Genomic DNA, 20,862 nt, shown 5'->3' on the forward strand with positions numbered 1-20,862 from the left:
TTAAAGCACTTATACACTCCCAACAAATTTGCATACATGACAAGGACAAAACAGGCAAAAGGCAGAGAGAACCAACAGGATTTATTGGGGGCCCAGTCATCACCTGGAAGTCAGAAGACATTGAAATATCGTGGGGGATCATGGCAGAACAGGGTTCATCATGGCAGGACTGTGCTAGAGTCAGAAACTAACTCTGTGACCTGATGTACCCACTGCAGGTATGGAAAATTCCCCTGTTCCACAGGCAATGCAATCACCTCTGCCACTTCATACGGGTGCACAGAACTGCAAGATAGATGGGTGGGGGAAAGGGATTACTCAAAGATTTACCCAAAGGAAACCACCCCCTCAGGCACAAGCCTTAGACGGCCCAGCAAGTCACACCTCACAGTACACACCCTCACCCCATCCATCTCAAAAGTTCTCACCGAACAAAATCTGTCAAAGCCGGGACCAAAGAACTTTGGGTTTTAATCATCTAAGGTACAAAGATAAACATGGTTGAATCAAGGAGTGGGATTGAGTTCAATTTCTCAGAAGAGGGATAAGGGCCTAAGGGGTCAGGGATTAGGGAAATTTTGTTGGGTGGGGGAAATGTTTCTCACCATCAGCACCTCACTGTCTTCCTCGATCTTCCCTTTCCACTCATAGCTGAAAGGTCAGAGAGGGAGAGTTGGGGGGGCAAAGCATTTTCCCCAGGAAAGAGGTTCCCAGTCAGCTCCTATAGTTAGGTTAATCCCCCAACTCCTATGACTCACATGGATGTAATCTGAGGGATGAGGTTGACGCAGGCTGCTAGGTGCTTCTCCACCACGGCCCTAGAGTGAAGAGAGAGTCCCATTCAGAGTGCCCCCACGACCCCCAAAGCCCAGAGACAGGCTTCCAGAGCTGAAGAGAGCAGAAAGCGGTACTCTTCTGCCCCACCCCCAATTCTCCCTTCATAATCATCGTTTCTCGCTGCACATCGAGGTCCCTACCTGGCGATCTCCTTGGCGACCTTCTCGTTGGGGCAAGTGACAAAGGCTGCAGAGACCGAGCCTGGAACGTAGCCGGAGCCGGAGCCCGAGGCCGGCGAGGGCTGGGTTGGAGGGCTTCCAGAGGCCATGGTCAGCAGGGCTCGGGGTAACAACAGAAGGCGGGAGGCCACAGGCAGCAGCACCGGCATCCAAACAAAAGACAGGAGCAGAGAGGCCTGAGAGCAGGGGGCGAATTCGGTCTCTCCTCACAAACAGCCCAGGAAATTACACCCGGGGAAGCCTTCGCTTAGATACTCAGGCTCTCTGCACTCCCTCTAATGCACCCCGAAGAATGCTCCTGAAGGTGAGAGAGAAACTTGGAAAAGTAAGGCAAAGGCTCAGTTTTCATTCACACCTCAGGGAGACAACCTCTGGGATTTGGGGTGCAGGTAGGGTAGAGGCCTCGAGGACCGGAAGGGGCGGGACAGGGCCGGTCACTCACCACTCCGCCGAGCAGGACCGCGGGAGCCCGCCACCCACTCATGCGGCCTAGGCTGGTAGAGGAGAGCTGATCTCAAAGGCCACACGTCAAACGGAGAAATAACGCCAGGAAGAGCAGCCTCTTCTTACCTGGGTGGCAGCCACGTGATAAGAAAACAGCTCGCCCATGTGACAGAAGCCGGCCCACCCGCGCCTCCAGAGCCAGCCAATCCCGGCCCTCACGTGGCGCGGTTTGCCCGCCTCCTGATGAAGGAGGAGCGATGCGAGACTTGACCAATCGACCGCCGGATCTGCAGACGTGCGCGGAAATGGCACGCCCGTTTCCGTGTGAACCCGAAATTGCCACTTGCTGGCGGAGGAGAGCCGCTGCGGCGTTCCACTGTCACGTGAGGGGGCCGGGCCTCTTCGGCGGCGGCACTCAGTGAGTGACGCGAAGTGGCCAATCGCAGGCCAGCCCCGCAGGCCACGTGAGGCGAGAGCTGGCCTAGGAAAGGGGGGCCGGAGACCCCCGCAGAGTCGATGCGTCTGGCTGTGGAGTGGGGAATGATCCTTAAACCCCACAATGTGCCTAGTGACCTCCCCTGCACTGTTTTCCAGGCCTCAAGGAGTGGGAGGATCTGAGAAGGACCCTTCACCCCAACCTCAGGGGTGAAGAGAGCGCCCCCTGCCCTTTTAGTTGGGACAGAGATTTGCTTGGGTTTTGGAATGAACCACGGTGATCTGAGAAGCCCGCTGTCCCTGGGTAGGGGGAGTGATTAGGGAGGCACGTGCATAGCAAGACAATGGCTAGGTGAGGAAAGATGCATTTTAAAAGAACAGAGTGACACCCTGTGCGTGGGGTAGAGGATGGTGAAAATGGGGCCTAGTCATCTTAATTGAAAACCCAAAGCTTGAGACAGACTGCTGAATAGAGGAAAGGAGAACGAGGGCTGCAGGATGGGGATAGTGGTGATGGTCCTTCTGTCCCCTCTTCCCTGCTTATTCCACTCCCCAGGATTGGTCCACCTCTCAGCCTTGGGTCTCCTTTCCCCAACCCATCCCCCAAGGAGCCAGGACCTGCCCTACATAACTTCCCTGGGGCCCAAGCGCATCCTGTGACCCAAAAATGGAGAGAGGGGCTGATGAGAGGCAGAGAGGTGGGAGGAGGCAGCAGAGAAAAAAGCTCTTGCCACTGCCCTTACCCAGTATTCCCCCTCCCTTCAAGGTCTGAGGTCATTGGTCTGGTGGTGGGGATGCCTCGGAGTTTCCCAGGCTGACGTCAGGGTTCTACCTCTCCGAGGTTCCAGGGCAGGGAAGAGGGGAGGGGAGGATCCCTGAGATCTCTGTCTTTGAGTTTGGAGTTTGTCTCTGAGATGGATTTCAGTGGAGTCTTTCAGTGTTTGTGCGGAGATATTTCTTAGGACTGAGTTTCCTTTTTTTGTTTTTGGTGTTTCTATGTTCCAGAGTCTGTGGTTGCACTCTCTGAGTCTTCTTCATGAATTTTGGGTCTCTGAATTGTCCAGCTCCTGATCAGCTGAATGTCTCTCTCCCCTTAAGTCTGGAGTGTCTCTGTCTCTGAGTTATCAGTCTGTGAGATCTGAGTCTGGGGTCTCTCTCTAGGTTTGAATTCTCTAGCCTCTAATTCTAGATCTGGCTCTTTCTGAATCTGGACTTCATCTTTTTCTGATGAGGTCGCAGGTCTTGGTCCCTGAAATCATCATCTCAGGGTCTGGAGTCTAAGATGTCTGTGGATATGGAGAACCCTTTTGAGACTGGATTCTCAGATTTTGATATTTGGCTCCTCTCTCTGGGGATCTGGGGTCGTTTTTTCTCTCAAATCAGGAGTCTCTTTTCCTCTAGATTTTGGGCCTGTGTCTCAAATTAACCCACGGTGGGGGGTGGTGAAGTATCTTTCTCTGTGGGTCTAGGGTCTCTCCTCAGGGTCTGGGGTCTGTATCTTTAGGACCTCCGGCTCTCTCTGGTGTGTTTTTGAGTTAGGGGTCTCTCTCTCTCACACAATCTGGGCCTCCTCGAGTAGGGGTGGGGGCTGCAGAGTCTCTCCCTCCTCCTCCTCCTCCTGCTCTCTTCGCTCTCGCTCGCTCCCCCGCCCCCCTCTCTCTCGGCTGCCGCTGCTGCCGTTGGCTCTTATTCTCCTCCTCCTCCTCCTCTCTCCTCCTCTCTGCTTCTCTCTGCTCCTCTCTCCTCCTCTCTCCTCCTCCTCCTCCTCCACCTCCTCCTCCTTCTCCCCCTCTTTCTCCCCCTCTTTCTCTCTTCTTTCTCCCCCGTCCCCCCGCCCCCTCCCCCCAGGCCTGATGAGCAGGTCTCGCGCCTCCATCCATCGGGGGAGCATCCCCGCGATGTCCTATGCCCCCTTCAGAGGTACGGTGTCGGGGGGAGGGGGAGGGCCATATGGGGGGCAACAGGGGGAGGGGCAGGGGGCGGGGGAGAGCCGGGGCCAAGGGAGGGGAGCGGCTGAAATGGAGGGAGAGGGGAGGACCGGGGAGGCAGGGGTGGGAGCAACCGGGAAGGAGGGATTGGAGGCCAGAGGGATAGGGGTAGATAAGAGACGGAGGGGCCAGGAAATGGGCCTTGAAAGGGGGCTGAAGGGAAAATGATGAAGGGGAAAGAAAGCGCCAGAAAGGGGTGGGAAGGTAGAAGGATTGGGTTGGGGAAAAAGCTGCAGAAATAATTTGGGGGTGGGAGCTGAGTGATGAGGAAAACATCAAGGAAATAGAGGGACAGAGTCGTGCGAGAGGAGCTAGGAGGGAGAAATGAAAACACAGGGGTGAAAAGAGAAGCCAAGAAGATCGGGGGGAGAATTTGGTGGGGGACTCAGAGTATGGTAAGGGGTGGAAAAAGAGAGGAGGATGGAGGGAGAGAAGGGGCCAGATGGAGAGAGAGGGAGGCAGTGGGGGGGGGATGGAGGGTCCAGATGGAGGGAAGAGAGGAAAGAGATGGAATGGGATGGGGGAGGGGAGACCAGGGCAGGGGGAGGGCCAAATTATATGTGCTTGGTGGGGAGGCAATACAAGTAAGATTAAGTGATGGGAGTAGGGGACAGGTTAGTATTCTGCCCCACACTCTGACCCTCATAAAGGCTCTTGACCAGTGAAATATAACCTCTAGGGTCTTAATGCTGTCTTTACTTCATCACTTTTACCCCCTTCCCCCACCCCTCCAATCCTTATTTCCATTCCCCCTCCCTCCTCTGCTGTCCATCACCTATATCTTTCCCCCCATATGGTGTCCGTTCCTTATATGAGTCCCCCTTCTGTCCTTCCCCTATATCAGTCCCCTCTCTGATGTCCATTGCCTTTCTCTATCTCTTTTCTATGTGGTAGTGCCCTTTTATCTCTATCGCTTCTCCACTAGTCTGTCTTGACCGCTTGTCATAGCCCCCCATTAGGTCTGCCTTATTTGCTCTGACACATGTCCAGTCGAGCCCTTCAGGTATATTCCCTTGCCCCTAGGCATTTACCATCATTTCTGCCTCTTTTTCTTTTATATCTATTCCTATTAAATGTCCCCCAGGCCATTCTACATTTCCTTTCCCACTCCTTGTCACAAGTCTGTGCCTACCCACCTTCCCTTAATACCTCAACTCTTATTACCATTCTTTTCTTGTCACCTCTACTTATTGGGGTGTTGGAGATTTGGGGTACAAAGACACAGGTTTTGATGGTTAGAATAAGGGATCCCCATCTCAGCCCTAGCGGGATTTCTCATCCTAGTAAAATTTCCCTTTCTTAGCCATGTTCCTCAGCCTCTTGCATCTGCCTCCCAGAATCATTCTTTACCAAGTCCAGACAGTATTTGTATGTGTGTATATGTGTGTGTGTCTTTCTAGAGTTGTTCCTAAGCCAAGTTCCCTGCTCCCAGGAGAAAGATGTCCTCTGAAGTCTAACCTGCCTCCCTTGGCTGCAGCCTGAACCAGTCCTTTCCCAAATTGCTGATGTGTATCAACAGATTTCTCTTCTGGATGTACCAAGTGTCTAAGTGTGGTGGGCATGTTGCCTGCAATGTCTGCAGTCTGAGGCTAGGTATTGGTGATCTCTGAATGTTAGTTAGTCTCTGAGATGAGACAGAGTTTCAAAGTATTGTGATTTCTAGATGGTGGACATTCTGAGGGTTCATCGCTCACTGTGATCTGGAGGTTGCCTAAATTTGAGAGACATATTTATAGACAGAAAAGGGCTGAATTTTCAAAACTCTCCTACTCAGGGCATTCTGTTGGAATAAAGCTCAAAGACAAGTTCTCCCGCAATATAATCATGGTTAGTTATCCCATAAAGGTGACAGAGTTTGATTTTTTTTTCCCTCTAAAATCTCTCTGATACCTTAAGCCTAATTTCTATCTCTTTGATGTCACTAATGTGACATCTGTCTTACTTCAATAGGGCCTTTGTGGCATTGAGGTTTATAAGAGAGGCAATTTGCAGGGAGAGGGGCATGGTAAAGAAGAACAGCAGAGATGGGGAAGGAGGATGACCCTGGGGTCATCTCAGCCATGGGTGACACTCGGTCTACTATTCTCTCTTCTGAAAGTTTTGTTCCCATCTCCACCTGTCATCTTCAGAGGCCCCTCTCTGCTACCAGGCCTGGATATTCCATTCTTTCCCCTGACCCCTTTCTTCCTCAGGCTCCCCACTGTGCCTTGGGAAGGCTCCTAACCTGTGGAGGGGCTTCATCCTGTCCATTGAGACTAGGTGGGGTGCAGTGGTGGGGGCAGTGTTGACTCTCTGGGCACTGAATGAGGGAAGAGATCAATTTGGTCTCTACTCTTCCAAACAAAGGCATATTTCCCACCTTCTGCCCTGGCCCCTCCACAGCCAGATGCCGACAAAAGCCATCTTCTCCTTACTACCAGAAGAACCAGAACTTTCCCCAAAGGATGAACAGGGTTGAACTAGGGGAGGAGGGCACAGAGGAAGAAGGAGAGGTGGGAGGGGAGGCCCTCTCATGTCTCTGATTCTGTGAACAGGTAAGCTCCCCCACTTCCTCTCTTTTCTAGATATTTAGCCCTCAGAATCTCATGATCCCAATGTTCCTACACACACACACACACCATCCTTTTTTCCCACAGCTGTGTGACTTTCCTCATACTCTTTTACAGAGGGTTGGTGCCACCTCCAAGTCCTTGTCTTCTGCAGCTATTTGGATGCTTTCCTTTACCTAGATATCTGACACCAACTTCTCTGTGTGTTTTTCTCCTGCCAATTCTGCAGCACCTTCACGTTATTTTTCTGAAGTAGATGGAGAGATCTTTCATCTTTCCCTGCTCCAAAACATGTACCTTCTCTGTCATATAATTCCCATCCCTGAACCTCTGCATTTCTTTCCCCAAGTCTCCAGAGCCTTCTGTGATGTCATCCTCTCCTCTTTTCCCCCATGTATAAACACTTGTCTGTGTTCCTTTAGAGTTGCCAGGTGCTTCACTTTCAACTGTGATCTCCTCAAGGCCGGTGGGGTCCCCTTCTCACTTTGTAGACTCTCTTCTTGCCATTTTAGGCCTCTGCTTCCAAATGCAGTCTCGCTTACTGTTTCTGTGTGTCTCTGTCCCCCAGATGTACGGGGACCCTCTATGCACCGAACCCAATACGTTCATTCTCCCTATGATCGTCCTGGTTGGAACCCTCGGTTCTGCATCATCTCGGGGAACCAGCTGCTCATGCTGGATGAGGATGAGGTGAGTGGGGTGGGAAGGTTGGGAAAGGGCATGTGGGAGAATGCGGAGAGTCCTCATTAGTGAAGGGGAGAGAGACACAAAGAAGGCAGACAAGAAACATTTGCAAATGGCAGGAGGGTGGCCATTGAGACTTGGATTGGAATGTGACAAGAGGGGTAGTCATTCTCTCACCTTGGCCAGGGGGTCTTTGAGGGTCATGAGCTGTGTTGGGGAGGAGATGTGGTTCTGAAGATTTGGGAGGTGGAGGGCTCCTGTTTTCACACTGTTCATATTGTAGGATAGGTTAGAATGGGGACGGGGAACTGAAGGGTTTGGAGAAGGGGTGAAGAAAGGGAAAGCCCTCCCCACCAAAGCAATCCTCAGGACCCCTCTCCACTTTGCCCACTAAGCAAGTCTCTCAGTTCTTTCTCCATCTGGGGGCAGAGTGCAGGGAGGAGAAATTGCAGGACCCAGAGAAAAGGCAGGAGACAGAGGAGGTTTTAGGTAGCTGGAGGGTACTGGGAGAGAAGACCAAGGACAGTGGACCTTGGCATGATGGGGGTGAAGACTGGGAGAGTGACTGAGATCAAGGTTTCAAGAGACACTGAGAGGGCTTCTGCAAGGCACTGGTTAGATATAAGGAAGGAATATAAGGGAGCGGAACTGGGAGTATGTGGAGTTATCTAAAGGAGTAGGAGTAGAGTAGGGGCAGGGACTAGCCAGAGTAAAGGAGATGAAATGGACAGAGGCCTCTTATGGGAGGTGGTGGCCAGGTATGGAGATCGGAGAGCCAGAGGAGTGTGGGTTCTGATTTGGGAGCTGGGTCAGCAGGAATGTCCATGAGAGGAAATAGAGGATGCAAACTGGAAGGGTGGCCCACAGGTGTGAGTCAGGGAATGGGGGTGATTTAAGGGACAAGTTTTAAAAAATGGTAGGGTAGCCTGGGAAACCAAATGTGGTGAGAGATGGGCCCTGAAAGCTGTTGGGAATGGTGTGGTGAGGAAGGGTTAGAATTTCAGTGAGGACTAACTGGAGTGTCAAGGGACCTGTGGGGACAGTGAGAGTTGGTAGACAGCTTCCAAGCCACAGAGTAAAGCAGAGGTGTTAAGGAGAGGATATGGTGACTTTGAAAGGAGAGGTGGTTTCGGGAGTCTCAGTTTTGGACACCACTGGGAGACATTTGAGGGGTTTGGAGTTTGTAGGAGAGATAGGGGAAACTGGAACCAAGAGTGGGAACTTACAGGGATGAAGAGGGAAGACAATGGATGGGGTAATGAAGGAATGACTGAGATAGGGCCAGACTGCAGGGACCAGTGGCCAGCAAGCTGAGGGGCAACAGGAATGACCAGTCTAGAGCAGGAAGGGCATGTGTGTGGGAGGGGATTAGATGGAATTGGGAAAAGGAGCAGCCTGAACAGACACAGGGAGTTGGAATTGGATGGGTTGTGGAACTGGGCTGGGGATAGTGAGGGGTCTGGTCCTGTGGCTCCTGGTAGAGATGGAAGAGACCAGAGGGGTGGAGATATATGTTGGTAGGGATGCGGGTGGACGGGGGAGTGGGGTGTGAAGCTTAGGGAAAGGTGATGGCTGAGGGGAAGAAGGGAACTGAGAGATGTTGGATTGGGTGATGGAAGGAGATGAAAGGTGGGGGAAGGTGACCAGGCCCTCTGGGGGGAGGGGAGGTTGGGTCCCAGTCTGGCCGCAAGCCGGGCCGTGGGAGGGAGACAAGCTGTGGAACCTGATTATAAATGCAGCTTCTGCTACCCCCGTGACAGGCTCGAGGGAGAGAAGGGGGTAAGGGAGGTGGGAGGTTGGGAGGAAAGCAGGGAGAATGGAGGAACTGAAGGTCAAGGGAAACCTGGATTCAGGAAGTAGCTAACTTCCGAGTAGTTGCCGAAGGGCTTGGGAGAATTCTTGGGAAGGTGTTTCAAGATAAATGAAGGGAGAAAAGAGGGTGGGACGAGAAGGAATGAGAGAGAGAGAGAGACTGGGGGAGAGAAGGGAGAGATCCACTCACCAAGTGTGGTGGGCCAGGGCAGAAGGTGGGCAGGCTTGGGAAAGGGAGGCCCGCCCTTCCTGGGAGGGGGCGGAGAGAGGGAGGGGAGGGGCGGCGTGGGCCAGGGAGGTCTGACACACCCCCACCTCCCCTAGATACATCCCCTACTGATCCGGGACCGGAGGAGCGAGTCCAGTCGCAACAAACTGCTGAGACGCACAGTCTCCGTGCCAGTGGAGGGGCGGCCCCACGGCGAGCATGGTACGGCGGCCGAGCAGGCTCTCGTGCCCCGGACGGGCGCGGGGAGAGGGCTGAAGGTGGACCGCATTCGGGGGGGCGGGGGCGTAGGGGAGCTGCGGGAACTGGCCGGGGGCGGGAGGAGGCGGAGACAAACTCTCGTTTCTCGAGGGGAGACGGCGCCCTCCTTTGGAAGGTGGAGCGCGACAGGGGCTGTGGGTGAGAAGCTCTGTGGGTCCTCGCTCGGATTCGCTCCCTTTCTCCTCTCCAGCAGCGAAGTTTGACTATTTTCCTGGTGCTTGTAAAAATAGTCTCCTTAGATCTTTAGCTTCCAGTCCGTGTGTTCCTGCCCCTGCCGCCCCTCCCAGCCCCTGGTCTGGGATGTTGGAGAGAGTGACCTAGTTCCTGTCCTCCCCACAGACCTCTGCCCCACCCCTACGCTCCTGATTCTTCCTCTGGACCTTCAGGCCTTGAGGTCCCCTTTTCCTGCCCCCTTTTTCTCCTCTTATCAACTGCTTCTATTTTCTGCAATTGTATCACCCCCCTTTTCTTTCCTCCTTGATTTCTCTTATTTTCTGTACCCCTCTTGATTACCCCGTACTCCCCTCTGCTCCTGGTGAAAGTCCATCAGACTCCCATCTCATCTCCTTTCTGTCTGTAGAGCTATCTGCTCGGTCTGTCTCTCCAACTCTCTCCCTCTCTCCATCTGTCTTTTCCCCTCCCTCTCCCTTTCTGCCCCCCCAACCCCCTCTTTAGTCATTTAAAAAAAGATTTTTGTCTTCCTGAGAAGTTCGCTTAAAAGGTTTCCATGGGAACAGTGAGGGGAGATGAAGGCAGAGAACAGAGATCTGCAGCCAAGGTGCAGAGAGACGCCCTCAGCCCCCGGAAACCCCCTCGTCACTGCCCCTTACCACTACATTTCCCTTCCAGGACCCAGCGATCCAGGTTCCCCATTCCTCCAATCCCCCAGGTGACCCCTTTTCCCCACCAGCCCCCCTCCCTCAAGAATTCAGGCTACCAGTTTCTTTCCCTTAGAGAGCCAGTGACCTGTCCCCATCCTTTGGCTCCTTCCAGCCTTCCGATAGGTCCAGGCGATACTAGCCTTATGGGCAGGTTTTGGGACCTTGGGTAGGGGTGGGTGGGTGGTCAGGGATGTGTGTCATTGTCATGGAAACCCCATACCATGGGGGTGTGTGGGTAGCACATCTCTGTGAGGCAAAGCCAGGTGGTGGTGGAGTGTATAGGGAATGTGTGTGATGTTTGTCACATCTGTGTATATATGTGTATGTGTGTATGTCATGTTCATGTCTGGGGAAGATGCGTGTGTTTGTGTGCACTTGTGTATACCTGCGTTTCCAGGCCAGAATGGTCACATGCTCATAGAGCATGTTTATCATGTGTCCTGTGGTTGGCAGATCTGCCCACTTATTCCCCATCTTTCTCCTTATCCTGAGTCCTCAGGGTCTAGGGGTCTCTGCGGGGGTCTCCCATGTGTTTTGGGTGGGGACATCATGTGTGTTTGGAGTTGAGGTGGCATGTGGAAGTTGCTGTATTGGGGTTCAGTACGGGCTGGGAGGTGGTCCAGGGGCACATGTATTTGGGGGAAGGGCTTAGTGAAAGTTGATAGAGGTGAACGTTTAGGGTCTTCAGGGAGACATGGAAATGTGTAAAGGGCATGGAGGATGTGCAGTGCATATAGGGTCGTTGGAACCTTGGGGACTTGGCTATGCAAAGGTGTTTGCTGAGGCTGTGGACTCTCAGGCCCGGGAGAGGTCGCCGGACCTTTGAGGGGCATTGGAATCCAGGGCTCCTCCTCTGCTGGGTGGAGCCGCGAACCCTCGTTCTCTCCGCGGTTGTGTGGTGTGTGTGTGGGGGGGGTCCTGCTCTGGAGGGGATGGTGGGTGGCCTGGTTTGTTTTGGGGGTCCCCTTGCCCCCCTCCCCCGTCTCTCTCGCGCTGTCTCCGGGCGACGGGGCTCGTGACAGAGGCGGCCACGGCAGCAGCGGTCGCCTAGCAACGGCGGCGGGGCCCGGGCAACGGCGGCAGCGGCGGGAGCGGCGGCGGAGGGAGCCGTTCCCGCGGCCGTCACCGCGCGGCCGTCCCGGGCCCCGCCGCCGCCCCCACCGCGCCGGGCGGTGCGAGCCGGGCCGTACCGCCCCCTCTCTCTCCGCACTCCGCCCTTCCCCCGCGCAGGGGCGGGGCCCCTCCCCCACCGGGGACACCCCCGACCCCCCCGGGGGGGCGGTGCGAGGTAAGGGCGGGGCCGGGTGGACTAGGAGCGCGCGTGGTGGGGGTGCCCGCCGCGCGCATGGGGCGGGGGCGCGCGTGTGCGTGGGCGCGGGGAGGGGGGTGGGGAAGCCGCGGTGGCGGCGGCGGCGGCGGCAGCTGCTCCCTCCGCATGTTCTCGCTGCATCTTCCGAGTGGGGGGAGTTATGGTAACTGGAGGGGGGCAGCGGAGGTCGGGTGGGGGTCGGGGAGTGGCCTCGTGCGGGCAGGGTCTCGGGCACGCGGGGGCGGACGATGTGTGGGATCTTGGAGCCCCTGGTGGAAGGGGCAGCCCGTGTGGCCGCGTGTGTGTTCGTGCTCATGCTCGTGTCTCCTGTGTGTCGGTGCCATGTGCACACGGGGGCCCGGTTCCTCGTGCACACATGTGCAGCCAGCCTTGTGCAGGTGTGTCCTGTCTTACCCTGACTCTACCTGTTTCCTGCCTAGGGGGCTGTTGGGCCAGCCACAGGCTTGTGGGGCAGTTCGCCGCCATGCTGGTCCATGTCACCTCTGACCCTGAGCATGCATATCCCTAGCAAGGGCTCACCTCCTGTCCGCCTTCTGTGTGTGGGAATGTGTGGCCCTATGAGCAGGATTTTCTGTGTTCCTGGTGGCAGGTGTGTGTCTTTGCATGTGTGTTCCAGCACTGGCCTGAGTATCTGTGTCAATCCCAGCATGGTTGTCCAGGGCGTGTCTGGATGTGGGTGGTGTGTTATGGGGAGTAAGTGTGTGAATGTGTTCCTTGGAATCCTACTGTGTATGAAACACCTTTGGGCTGGGCAGGTGTAAGCCCTGCTTGGTCAGGAAGTAGGGAAAGAAAACCTCATGAAGGGAAGAAATGGGGTAAAGAGGAAAAGTAGGGAGGGGATAGAAGAAAAGGAATGAGAGAGGCTTGAAGAAGAGAGCAGAGAGCAGGCCAGGAAGAATAGCTGGAGAATGGGAATGTGGGAGAGAGCCGAGCCAGACTTAGAAGAGAGAACAGGGTGATAAGAGCTTAAGATGGGGAACTGGATGGAAATGGTGGGAGAAGAAGGGGCCTGGGAACTGGGAAGGCAGTGGGGAGGAGAGAGTCAGGCTTTCTGGTAAAGTGATCTCTGAAAGAAGAAAGGGAGAAAGATGGGAGAAACCATTAGATTCTTGTAGGCCCTGTAGGATCAGGCTTGGTTGGATCAGGGGAGGCCACTCAGGCATACAGGCTTGCTCACAGTGAGGCCTGTCACGGCAGGGACGGTCATGAGAGGTTCATATTCCCAGCACAGAGCTCTGTCTCCCATTTCTCTGCTCTGTGTCCAACCCTATTCTTCACCCTTCTCTGGCAACCTCTCTCCCCTGGCTTCCCTTGAGAGCTGTCAGCTGGGTGTGTAGAGGAAGAAAGGCCAAAGGGAAGGTTAGGGATTGGGGGATTGGAGGGCAGGGGGAGATTCTGTGGGTGATGGCAAGATTAGAGATGTCGGAGGGACAGGAGACCAATCCCTTGCTGCGTGTGTGTGAGTGCCATTGTGTGTGTACACAGGGTGTGTACATGTGTGGGTGTATGCACAATGCCTGTGTTACGGGTTTGTGTAGGTGGCTGTTATGTGTGTGCATGCATGTATACATCATGCAGGCATGGGACATGGAGATCCAGGATCACAGTGTATGCTTTTCAGGTTTGCTGTGTGTATGTACACAGGTGTGTGTTGTTTTCTCTGTACATGTCACTGCATACAGCACTAATAACAGGACGTTCTGGGTTTCTGCCACTCTGCCCCCCTTTCCTGTGTGTTTCTGCTATTCTTTTCCTGCGACAACAAAAGTCTTTAATAAGCATATGTGTAAGTGGCCTCTGTGTACCTGTGACTTATGAGTGAGTTCATGGATCTTAGTTCTTGGTAATATGTGTAAGGTTACATTACTTCCAAGAACCAAGCAAGCCAATTATCAAATTTGTTCTTCTGTTAATGCTTTAGTTCCAAAGCAGAATTTCAATGCGTTTAAAGTTAGACTCTATGCCTTTATTAGATGAGCTTGCACGTAAAAATCATGGCTGAGCTCGGTTCCCTGACATGAGAGTGAGGCAGCCATACCTGAGAAATGCAGAAAAACGTTACTAGGGAAGAGATATTCTGAACCGTTGGATGCATTGCTTAGTGTGTAACAGAAGAATAATTAACACATTTGCTCCTGGTTTTTCTTTACTCTGGTGGCAATCTCAGATGCCTGTGTTAGAGTGAGGGAAGGGCTGGGGGAGGAAAGGGGGTTGTCCTGAAACAGAGTGGATATGGTTGTACTTTTCACATGAATGAAAGGATGTTTATGCTTCTGAGATATAGGGATACCTTTCCGTGGTCGGGATCATGGTGTACTCAAGCATGTATTTCAGGGGTTAAACTGGAATTCCCCTGCATGGGGCCATGTGTGTCTTAGGGTTATAGGTCCATTTCTGTAGTGTGCTGTCCACATGATTGCCCAAGAGACTTGGGCCACAAAGTCCACACCAGCAGCTCTCATGTGGGCAGTTGGGTTCAAGTATGTACTCCCTGTTGCAGTGCTCACATATGTTGAAGCATGTATCCTGTGGAGTGTGTGGGCCTCGGGGTCTCAGAATGTGGATCCGTGCTATGCCCGTGCTCACAATTGTCTGTATGTCTCAAAAGCACATAGATCCCACTTACTTTTTGTATTGTGGTTCTCATATACACGTACCTCCACAGCTCAGTGTATGTTTCTGTACTATATACCTATTCCTGAGGGAGTGATAGGGTTCTCTTGTCATGTGGTCCACATTTTTGTATACAAACCTAACATCTGGGTTTTACAGGTAAAGGGAAGCTGGGGACTGATTCTAGGGCAGTTTGCAGGGAATTTGCAATTCTGGAAGCAGACAGTGAAAATATAATTGTGGCCCTCCCTTGTTCTGTTCTGGAACCTAGAGGGTTAACAGGCAGCTCTTCCGGTCCACCCCCCTCCTTCCAGCCTGTAGCTTCTTGTTGCCGTGGAGATGGTGGCCCCGCCCCTGATGCAGCACCTGCCCCCCCATTGGCTGCAGTGGTGACTGTGGGGCTGAGGGGGGAGCCCAGGCCTGGGCAGCCATTCTGGAGCTGAAGCCGGAGCTTGGCATCCCCCCACTTACATTCTCTTCCAGCCCCCCGGCCCCTCTAAATTCCCTTGCAGCCGAGCCTCAGCTTCCTTTTTCAGAGCTTGCCATCCCTCTAGGCTCTTGGCAGGCTGAGCTGCATCCGCATTCACCTCCCCTCCTCCTCCTCTCCCTATCCTTACTTGGGAGTCCCCAGAACCCCTCACTGCCCATTCTTCCTGCTCCCTGCCTACTCCCCTGCATTCTTTGCTTTTCCCCTCCCCTGCCCCTTCTGAGCCCCTGCCACTGCAGTGCACGTGGAACCAGCTCCTTCTCCCCTCCCCCAAACCTGCCCCTTCCTTGGATTTTCTGTCCCCCCCGGCTTCCCCTGCTACTCCTCACAGATCTCTTCTAAGACCTCCCCCTCCAGTTCAGGGAGGGGGTCATGGGAGGCAGCCCTGGCCCTCCAGACAGACAGGGGTTCCAGGAGGTGGGGGGCAGGTGGAAGGTGTGCCCAGCCGGGGAAAGAGGAAAGCCTGTCTTTGGGCAATGACCTTTAACCCATCTTTGCCCCCAGCTGGCCCCTTCTGGAGTGGGTGGGCCCCAGGGACCTAGCCTCTTTGGATCTTTGGTGTCCTTCATTACTGGGGTTGTACTGACCCTCTCAGCTATGCCCCCCTGCTGAACTGCCAGCCCCCAGTCATGGGCCTAAGGCCTCCCACCCCATCCCCCTCAGGGGGCTCCTGCTCAGGTTCCTTGCCCCCTCCTTCCCGCTGCCAGCCTCTCCGCCGTCGCTGCTCTTCCTGCTGCTTTCCGGGGGGTAGGTGAGGCCGGAGCTGAGGGGCAGAGGGAGGTGGGGGCATGCACTGGGGTCAGGGGTGGGAACCTGGGTTAACAGCTTCCCTCCTGGCCCCCTCCCCAACTTCCCTTCTGGACCTTTCCTCCCCTCCAGAATACCACTTGGGTCGCTCGAGGAGGAAGAGTGTCCCAGGGGGAAAGCAGTACAGCATGGAGGGCGCCCCCGCTGCGCCCTTCCGGCCCTCGGTGAGTGGTACCTGTCAGATGTGGCTCAGCTGGGCCCCCTCCCCTCCAGCCCCAACTGGCGCCGTAGGAGTCTGAGAAAGAGGGCAGGAGGGGGAGAGAGGGAGTCAGAGTGAGAAAAAGAGAAAGAGTGTGTGTGTGTGTGTGTGTGTGTGTGTGTGTGTGTGTGTCTCCCCACCTCCCCACCTCTTTGGTTTCCCCTTCTTGGCTCTGCCCCGCTGCTTCTCAGACCAGCCCTCCTACCTTCTCCAAGCTGTGTGAGTGTGTGTGTGTTTGTGTGTGCTTGCACTGTACCCGTGGGAGCAAGGAAGACAAACTAGTATTAGGGCTCCTATCCCCCTTTCCTCGCCTCTAGAGACTTTCTTTTCCCCCATCCCACTTTCATCCAGGGGCTCTTTACCAGCTGAGGGATGAGTAGGTAGAACTGACTCTGCCCAACCTACCCCATCCCCATTTCCCCCCCAGCAAGGCTTCCTGAGCCGACGATTAAAAAGCTCCATCAAACGAACGAAGTCACAACCCAAACTTGACCGGACCAGCAGCTTTCGACAGATCCTGCCTCGCTTCCGAAGTGCTGACCATGACCGGTACAGGGGCTGGAGCATGTGGGATGAGATCGATGTAATACAGCATCTCTTTGTGAGATGGGGAGGGAGGGCTTATCTGTGTGCAAAGCTTGAAGGATTCAACTCAAGTTGGTTGGGGGATGTCATGGGGCAGGGGACAGAACAGAGAAAAATGAGAATAGGGATCTGTGAGCAGCAGGAGAGGGGTAGGGTGGCAGAGAGAAGATATAAAGAGGCTGGAAAGGGAATGAAGGTGAAGCCAAGGAGGGACTCCACAGGGACTCCTCAGGCCAAGAAGGATGGGCTCTAGCCCAGGATCAAAGGAGCTGTACAGGAGGAGGGTGACCCTGGAGGAACGTTTAAAGAATGCAGGGAAGGGGTTGGTAGGAGAGTGAGCAATAGGCTCTAGGTGGAAGGGTGTGAGGGAAGGGCAGGAAATACAGGGGCAGCAGGTTGGAGTGGGGCTGGAGGTGGCTGAATGAACAGAAGATGGTTAGGGCTCAAGGACCTCATCAGTGGGTGAGGGAAGGGACAGTATAGAGCATGGCAGAGAAGGGGAGGCTGGGACAGGTGTGCAGGGTGATAGAATGGGGAGCAATCCATGGACTAAGGCATGAAGAAGCAGCGCCCACATAAGTCCAGAAGGCACTGTCCCTGAGGCCAGGCTGAAGGAGAGACCTCCACTGTTTGCCTTTGTTGCCTGCCATTTGGGGTTCCTCTCTGGGTTTCCCCCTCACCCATTTACTCCCCAGGGAGAACCATGCCCTCCCTTTCCCCCATGTCTGGCCACCCCCAGGGCTGGGCAGGTAGGGAGGTTGGGATAAAGTGAGTCACACCTTTCCCTGCCCCCTTCCCTGTTGCCAGAGCTGGATTTGGGGCCGGCAGGGGGTGAGGGCATGGTATTCCTGGCCGCGGGGGCGGGGGGCCGGGGGCCGGGGGAGCGTCGCGCTGACGGCAGCCAGAGCCTGCGATGACGGGGCTGCTATAAATAACTTCTTGGAGGCTCCCACACCCGAACTCCCCTCCCGCTTTCCCACTGCTCTCTACTCTTCATCCCCTGCCCATCTCCATACCGCTTGCTATCCTACCCCTCATTATTCCGTGCCCCTAGTCTCCTTTAGTTTCTGCCCTCCTGCGGTGATGTTTTTGCATTCCATCTCCTCTTTGCCCCCACCCTGTTCCCCTGGCCATCTCTCCAGTTGGCTCTCCTCTTCTCCTGTCCTCTGTCTTGCTGCACATACGTTTGTCTCCCCCTTTCTCTTCCTTGCCCTACCTCCTCTTCTTCCTAGTCCCTGTATTCTCTTTTACCCTCATTCAGCTCTTTTGTGCCCACAGCTTTCTCCTATTTCTTACGCTTTTCCCCTCACTCTTTCCCCTGGTTCTGCTAAAACTTGTCCTCTTATGCTGTGTTCATTCATTCTTTGAATCATTAAATGTTTATTAGGCACTAGCTGTGTGCCAGCCCCAGGCTAAACAAATCTCTTCTCTGTGCCTTCACTTCTTTGCTTCCATTTTTTCTTTTATATTGAGGCTCTGGTTTCTGGGGTTACCCTGAGTTAATGAACTAGAAGTGTCCCAGGCCCACTTTGTTCTCTCCTTTTTTTTCCTTTTCTGCAATGGTCCATTTCTGGGTTGAGATATTTCTAGGTGTCCCCTGTCCTCACAACCCCTTAGGTGTGAGATGGTGGGAGTTTCTTTTTTTCCTTTTTAAAAATAGATAGGGTCTCACTATGTTGTCCAGACTGGGCTCAAGTGATCCTCCCACCTTGGCCTTTAAAAGTGTTGGGATTACAGACATGAGCCACCAGGCCCAGCTGAAGCAGGGGAATTCCTTCAAGGATTCTGATTTCTCTCATATCCCTCACGTCCTTCCTGAGATAGGCAGGGTTTCTTTCTGTGTGTTTGGAAAGGGTGTTCAGGGGGCCTTCTCTCCAGGTCTCCATCCTAGAATAGACAATAGACTAATGATGCAGGGTCCCTGTGTGTCTAAGAGTAGGAGGGCCAGGTGTGGTGGCTCATGCCTGTAATCCCAGCACTTTGGGAGGCTGAATCACTTAAGGTCAGGAGTTTGAGACTAGCCAGGCCAACGTGGTGAAACTCCGTCTCAAATAAAAATAAAATAAAATAAAATAATAAAATTAGCTGGGTGTGCTGAGGCAGGAGAATCGCTTGAGTCCAGGAGGCAGAAGTTGCAGTGAGCTTAGATTGCGCCGCTGTACACCAGCCTGAGTGACAGAGCAAGACTCTGTCTCAAAAAAAAGAAGAGTGGGGGGCCCTGATCCTCTCTCCCAAACCTCCCGCCTGCCAGGGCCCGGTTGATGCAAAGCTTTAAGGAGTCGCACTCTCATGAGTCCTTGCTGAGTCCTAGCAGTGCAGCTGAGGCGTTGGAGCTCAACTTGGATGAAGATTCCATTATCAAGCCAGTGCACAGCTCCATCCTGGGCCAGGAGTTCTGTTTTGAGGTACAGGGTCTAGTGCGTGGGAAGGGCCAAAGGACAGGGGTGATGGAAGGTGGAGGGGCACAGAGGTCTAGAGAAAGTGGCCCAGGTGAGGACATCAAGGAAACAGAAACTTCTGGGGCTGGAAGAAAGGAGGATAGGCCAGGGTGGGAGAGAAGGTAGTAGAGTCTCCTCTACTCTGTAGCCCTTTCCTTCAGCTCCACACTCCTTTCTAGGTAACAACTTCGTCAGGAACAAAATGCTTTGCCTGTCGGTCTGCAGCCGAAAGAGACAAATGGATTGAGAATCTGCAGCGGGCAGTAAAGCCCAACAAGGTATCCGGGACTAAAGGGGACACAGCCTGTGCAGGGCACAGGCTGAGCCAACATGGGAAGCTGGGGCCTAGGGAGGAAAGTGAGTTAAAGGAGGAGAGGCTTGGGGAAGGAGAGGATTCAGATATAGGGGACCTGGACAAGGAGGGGGAGACCCCCATTATTCTGAGTCCCCCATTTCTTGTCTCTTTCTGCTACCCTACCTTACAATCCCTTTCCCTGCCATAGAAGTTGTAGACTTACAGAGTTGATGGGGCTCTGGAAATCCTTTAGTCTAGCTTCCCTGCAGGCAGGAATGCTTTACCAACACCCCACTTGCACATTTCCGCAGGACACTTAAAATATACTTAGCCAAGTCTCTGTACCTTGGTTTCCTCTCTAAGACAGAGGGAACTGGTGGCACTGGGTTGGATTAAATGATCTCTAAGGTCCCTTTGGCACATAAATTCTATGAGTCTGTCTTCTTCCCAAAAATTCTTGCTCCCAGTTCTGTTCGCTATTTTCTATATCCCAGTTTCTAGCAAGCTTACAGTCCTAGTCACCCTCCTCTGGGGGAACTCTTGTGTCTCGATGTCCTTAAAGAACTCAAGATGCTGACATGATCTCAGCCATGCAGAATACAAACATCATGTTCGTTTTCAACACACTGCAATATCACCTGAGCCTTACCATTGGGGTCAATTGTATCACCCCAGGTCCTTATACCAACGGTCAAGCCTTACCCGTTCTTTTTTTTTTGAGACAGAGTCTCACTTTGTCACCCAAGCTGGAGTGCAGTGATGTGATCTTGGCTCACTGCAACCTCCATATCCCTGGTTCAAGCAATTCTTGTGCCTCAGCCTTCCTAGTAGCTGGGATTACAGGCATGCACCATCATACACAACTAGTTTTTGTATTTTTAGTAGAGACGGGGTTTCACCATGTTGGCCAGGCTGGTCTCAATCTGTCGACCTCAGGTTATCTGCCTGCCTCAGCCTCCCAAAGTGCTGGGATTACAGGCATGAGCCACCGCGCCCGGCCAAGATTTATCCATTCTATATGCAGTTCTCTTTTCACAATTTCCGATAGTCTCTGCAGGACTTTCCAGTTCTTTTAAATTCTACATTAATATTTTTGGCTTGTTATTCCAGCTTTTAAAATCTTTCCAATACTGATTCTGTGTATGAACCAGCTTCTAGAGTAATTTCCTGGGGCTGCTATAACAAACTGCTACAAACTGTGTCATGTAAAACAATAGAAATTTACTCTCTCACAGTTCAGGAGGCTGGAAGTCCAAAAGCAAGATATCAGCAGGGCCATGCTCCCTTTGATGCAATAGCAGGGAATCCTTCCTTGCCCCTTCCTAGCTTCTGGAGGTTGCCAGCAGTCCTTGGCATTCCTGGGCTTGCCCAGGCTGGAGTGCAATGGTGCGATCTCAGCTCACTGCAACCTCCGCCTCCTGGGTTCAAGTGATTGTTCTGCCTCAGCCTCCCGAGTAGCTGGGATTACACCTGCCCACCACCATGCCCAGCTAACTTTTTGTATTTTTAGTAGAGACGGGGTTTCACTGTGTTGGCCAGGCTGGTCTCGAACTCCTGACCTCAAGCAATCCACCTGCCTCGGCCTCCCGGAGTGTTGGTACTATAGGCGTGAGCCACTGTGCCCGGCCTCTTCTTGATTTCATTATATTTATAGGGATCCTGTTTCCAAATAAGATCATATTCATTCATAGGTTCGGGGTAGGTATGAGTTTTGGTGGGATGCTATTCAACCCAGTACACTGTCTCACCTTATGATTGCTGTCTGTATCCCACTTTCTTACTGTCTCTCCTCTTTTGGTGTCTCTCTGTCCC

At 53.5% G+C, this 20,862-nt stretch overlaps 2 protein-coding genes across 34 annotated transcripts in view; one reads left to right on the forward strand and one right to left on the reverse strand.

Annotated features, from left to right (window-relative positions):
* Nucleotides 1–62: 62 nt before the first annotated feature.
* Nucleotides 63–1,614, reverse strand: CUTA (cutA divalent cation tolerance homolog). Of its 4 annotated transcripts, none has more exons than XM_008994254.3 (6): nucleotides 1,587–1,614; nucleotides 978–1,192; nucleotides 759–818; nucleotides 606–651; nucleotides 429–478; nucleotides 63–285 (listed from the first exon to the last, which is right to left on the reverse strand). In XM_008994254.3, exons 2-6 carry the CDS (start codon nucleotides 1,163–1,165, stop codon nucleotides 159–161), a joined length of 471 nt encoding a protein of 156 aa, XP_008992502.2. In that variant the 5' UTR covers nucleotides 1,166–1,192; nucleotides 1,587–1,614; the 3' UTR covers nucleotides 63–158. The 4 variants fall into 4 exon arrangements, with proteins under 4 accessions (XP_008992502.2, XP_078225032.1, XP_002746448.1 ...); XM_078368906.1 differs by having other exon boundaries at nucleotides 978–1,314; XM_002746402.6 differs by having other exon boundaries at nucleotides 1,459–1,614.
* A 126-nt stretch (nucleotides 1,615–1,740) lies between these two features.
* SYNGAP1 (synaptic Ras GTPase activating protein 1) overlaps nucleotides 1,741–20,862 on the forward strand; it is a 34,922-nt gene continuing 15,800 nt past the window's right edge. For 17 of the 30 annotated variants that reach the window (XR_013534033.1, XR_004742355.3, XR_013534032.1 and 14 more), the window contains exons 1-7: nucleotides 3,742–3,815; nucleotides 7,001–7,122; nucleotides 9,253–9,358; nucleotides 15,606–15,697; nucleotides 16,160–16,281; nucleotides 18,569–18,722; nucleotides 18,935–19,033. Coding sequence is in view for 23 of the 30 variants with exons in the window: in XM_078368891.1 (XP_078225017.1) it covers nucleotides 3,749–3,815; nucleotides 7,001–7,122; nucleotides 9,253–9,358; nucleotides 15,606–15,697; nucleotides 16,160–16,281; nucleotides 18,569–18,722; nucleotides 18,935–19,033 (762 nt within the window). In the remaining 7 variants the exon portion in view is untranslated. Of the gene's footprint in view, nucleotides 1,879–1,949; nucleotides 2,248–3,741; nucleotides 3,816–4,176; nucleotides 4,279–6,382; nucleotides 6,418–7,000; nucleotides 7,123–9,252; nucleotides 9,359–11,364; nucleotides 11,585–11,626; nucleotides 11,769–14,669; nucleotides 15,474–15,605; nucleotides 15,698–16,159; nucleotides 16,282–18,568; nucleotides 18,723–18,934; nucleotides 19,034–20,862 lie in introns of those variants that run through there. The other 13 variants (XM_078368901.1, XM_078368890.1, XM_078368892.1 and 10 more) reach the window with 7 other exon arrangements.

Source organism: Callithrix jacchus, chromosome 4 (genome assembly GCF_049354715.1).
Source record: "Callithrix jacchus isolate 240 chromosome 4, calJac240_pri, whole genome shotgun sequence".
NCBI classification, from domain to species: Eukaryota; Metazoa; Chordata; class Mammalia; order Primates; family Cebidae; genus Callithrix; species Callithrix jacchus.

What these genes read in the sequence shown, in the direction of transcription:
- CUTA (XM_002746402.6), bottom strand. Translation starts at nt 1,500, where the DNA reads ATGAGTGGGTGGCGGGCTCCCGCGGTCCTGCTCGGCGGAGTG. An exon ending in CGGTCCTGCTCGGCGGAGTG is followed by an intron (nt 1,193 to 1,458) that starts GTGAGTGACCGG and finishes CCCTGCTCTCAG; the next exon opens with GCCTCTCTGCTCCTGTCTTT. An exon ending in AAGACAGTGAGGTGCTGATG is followed by an intron (nt 479 to 605) that starts GTGAGAAACATT and finishes TTTGTACCTTAG; the next exon opens with ATGATTAAAACCCAAAGTTC.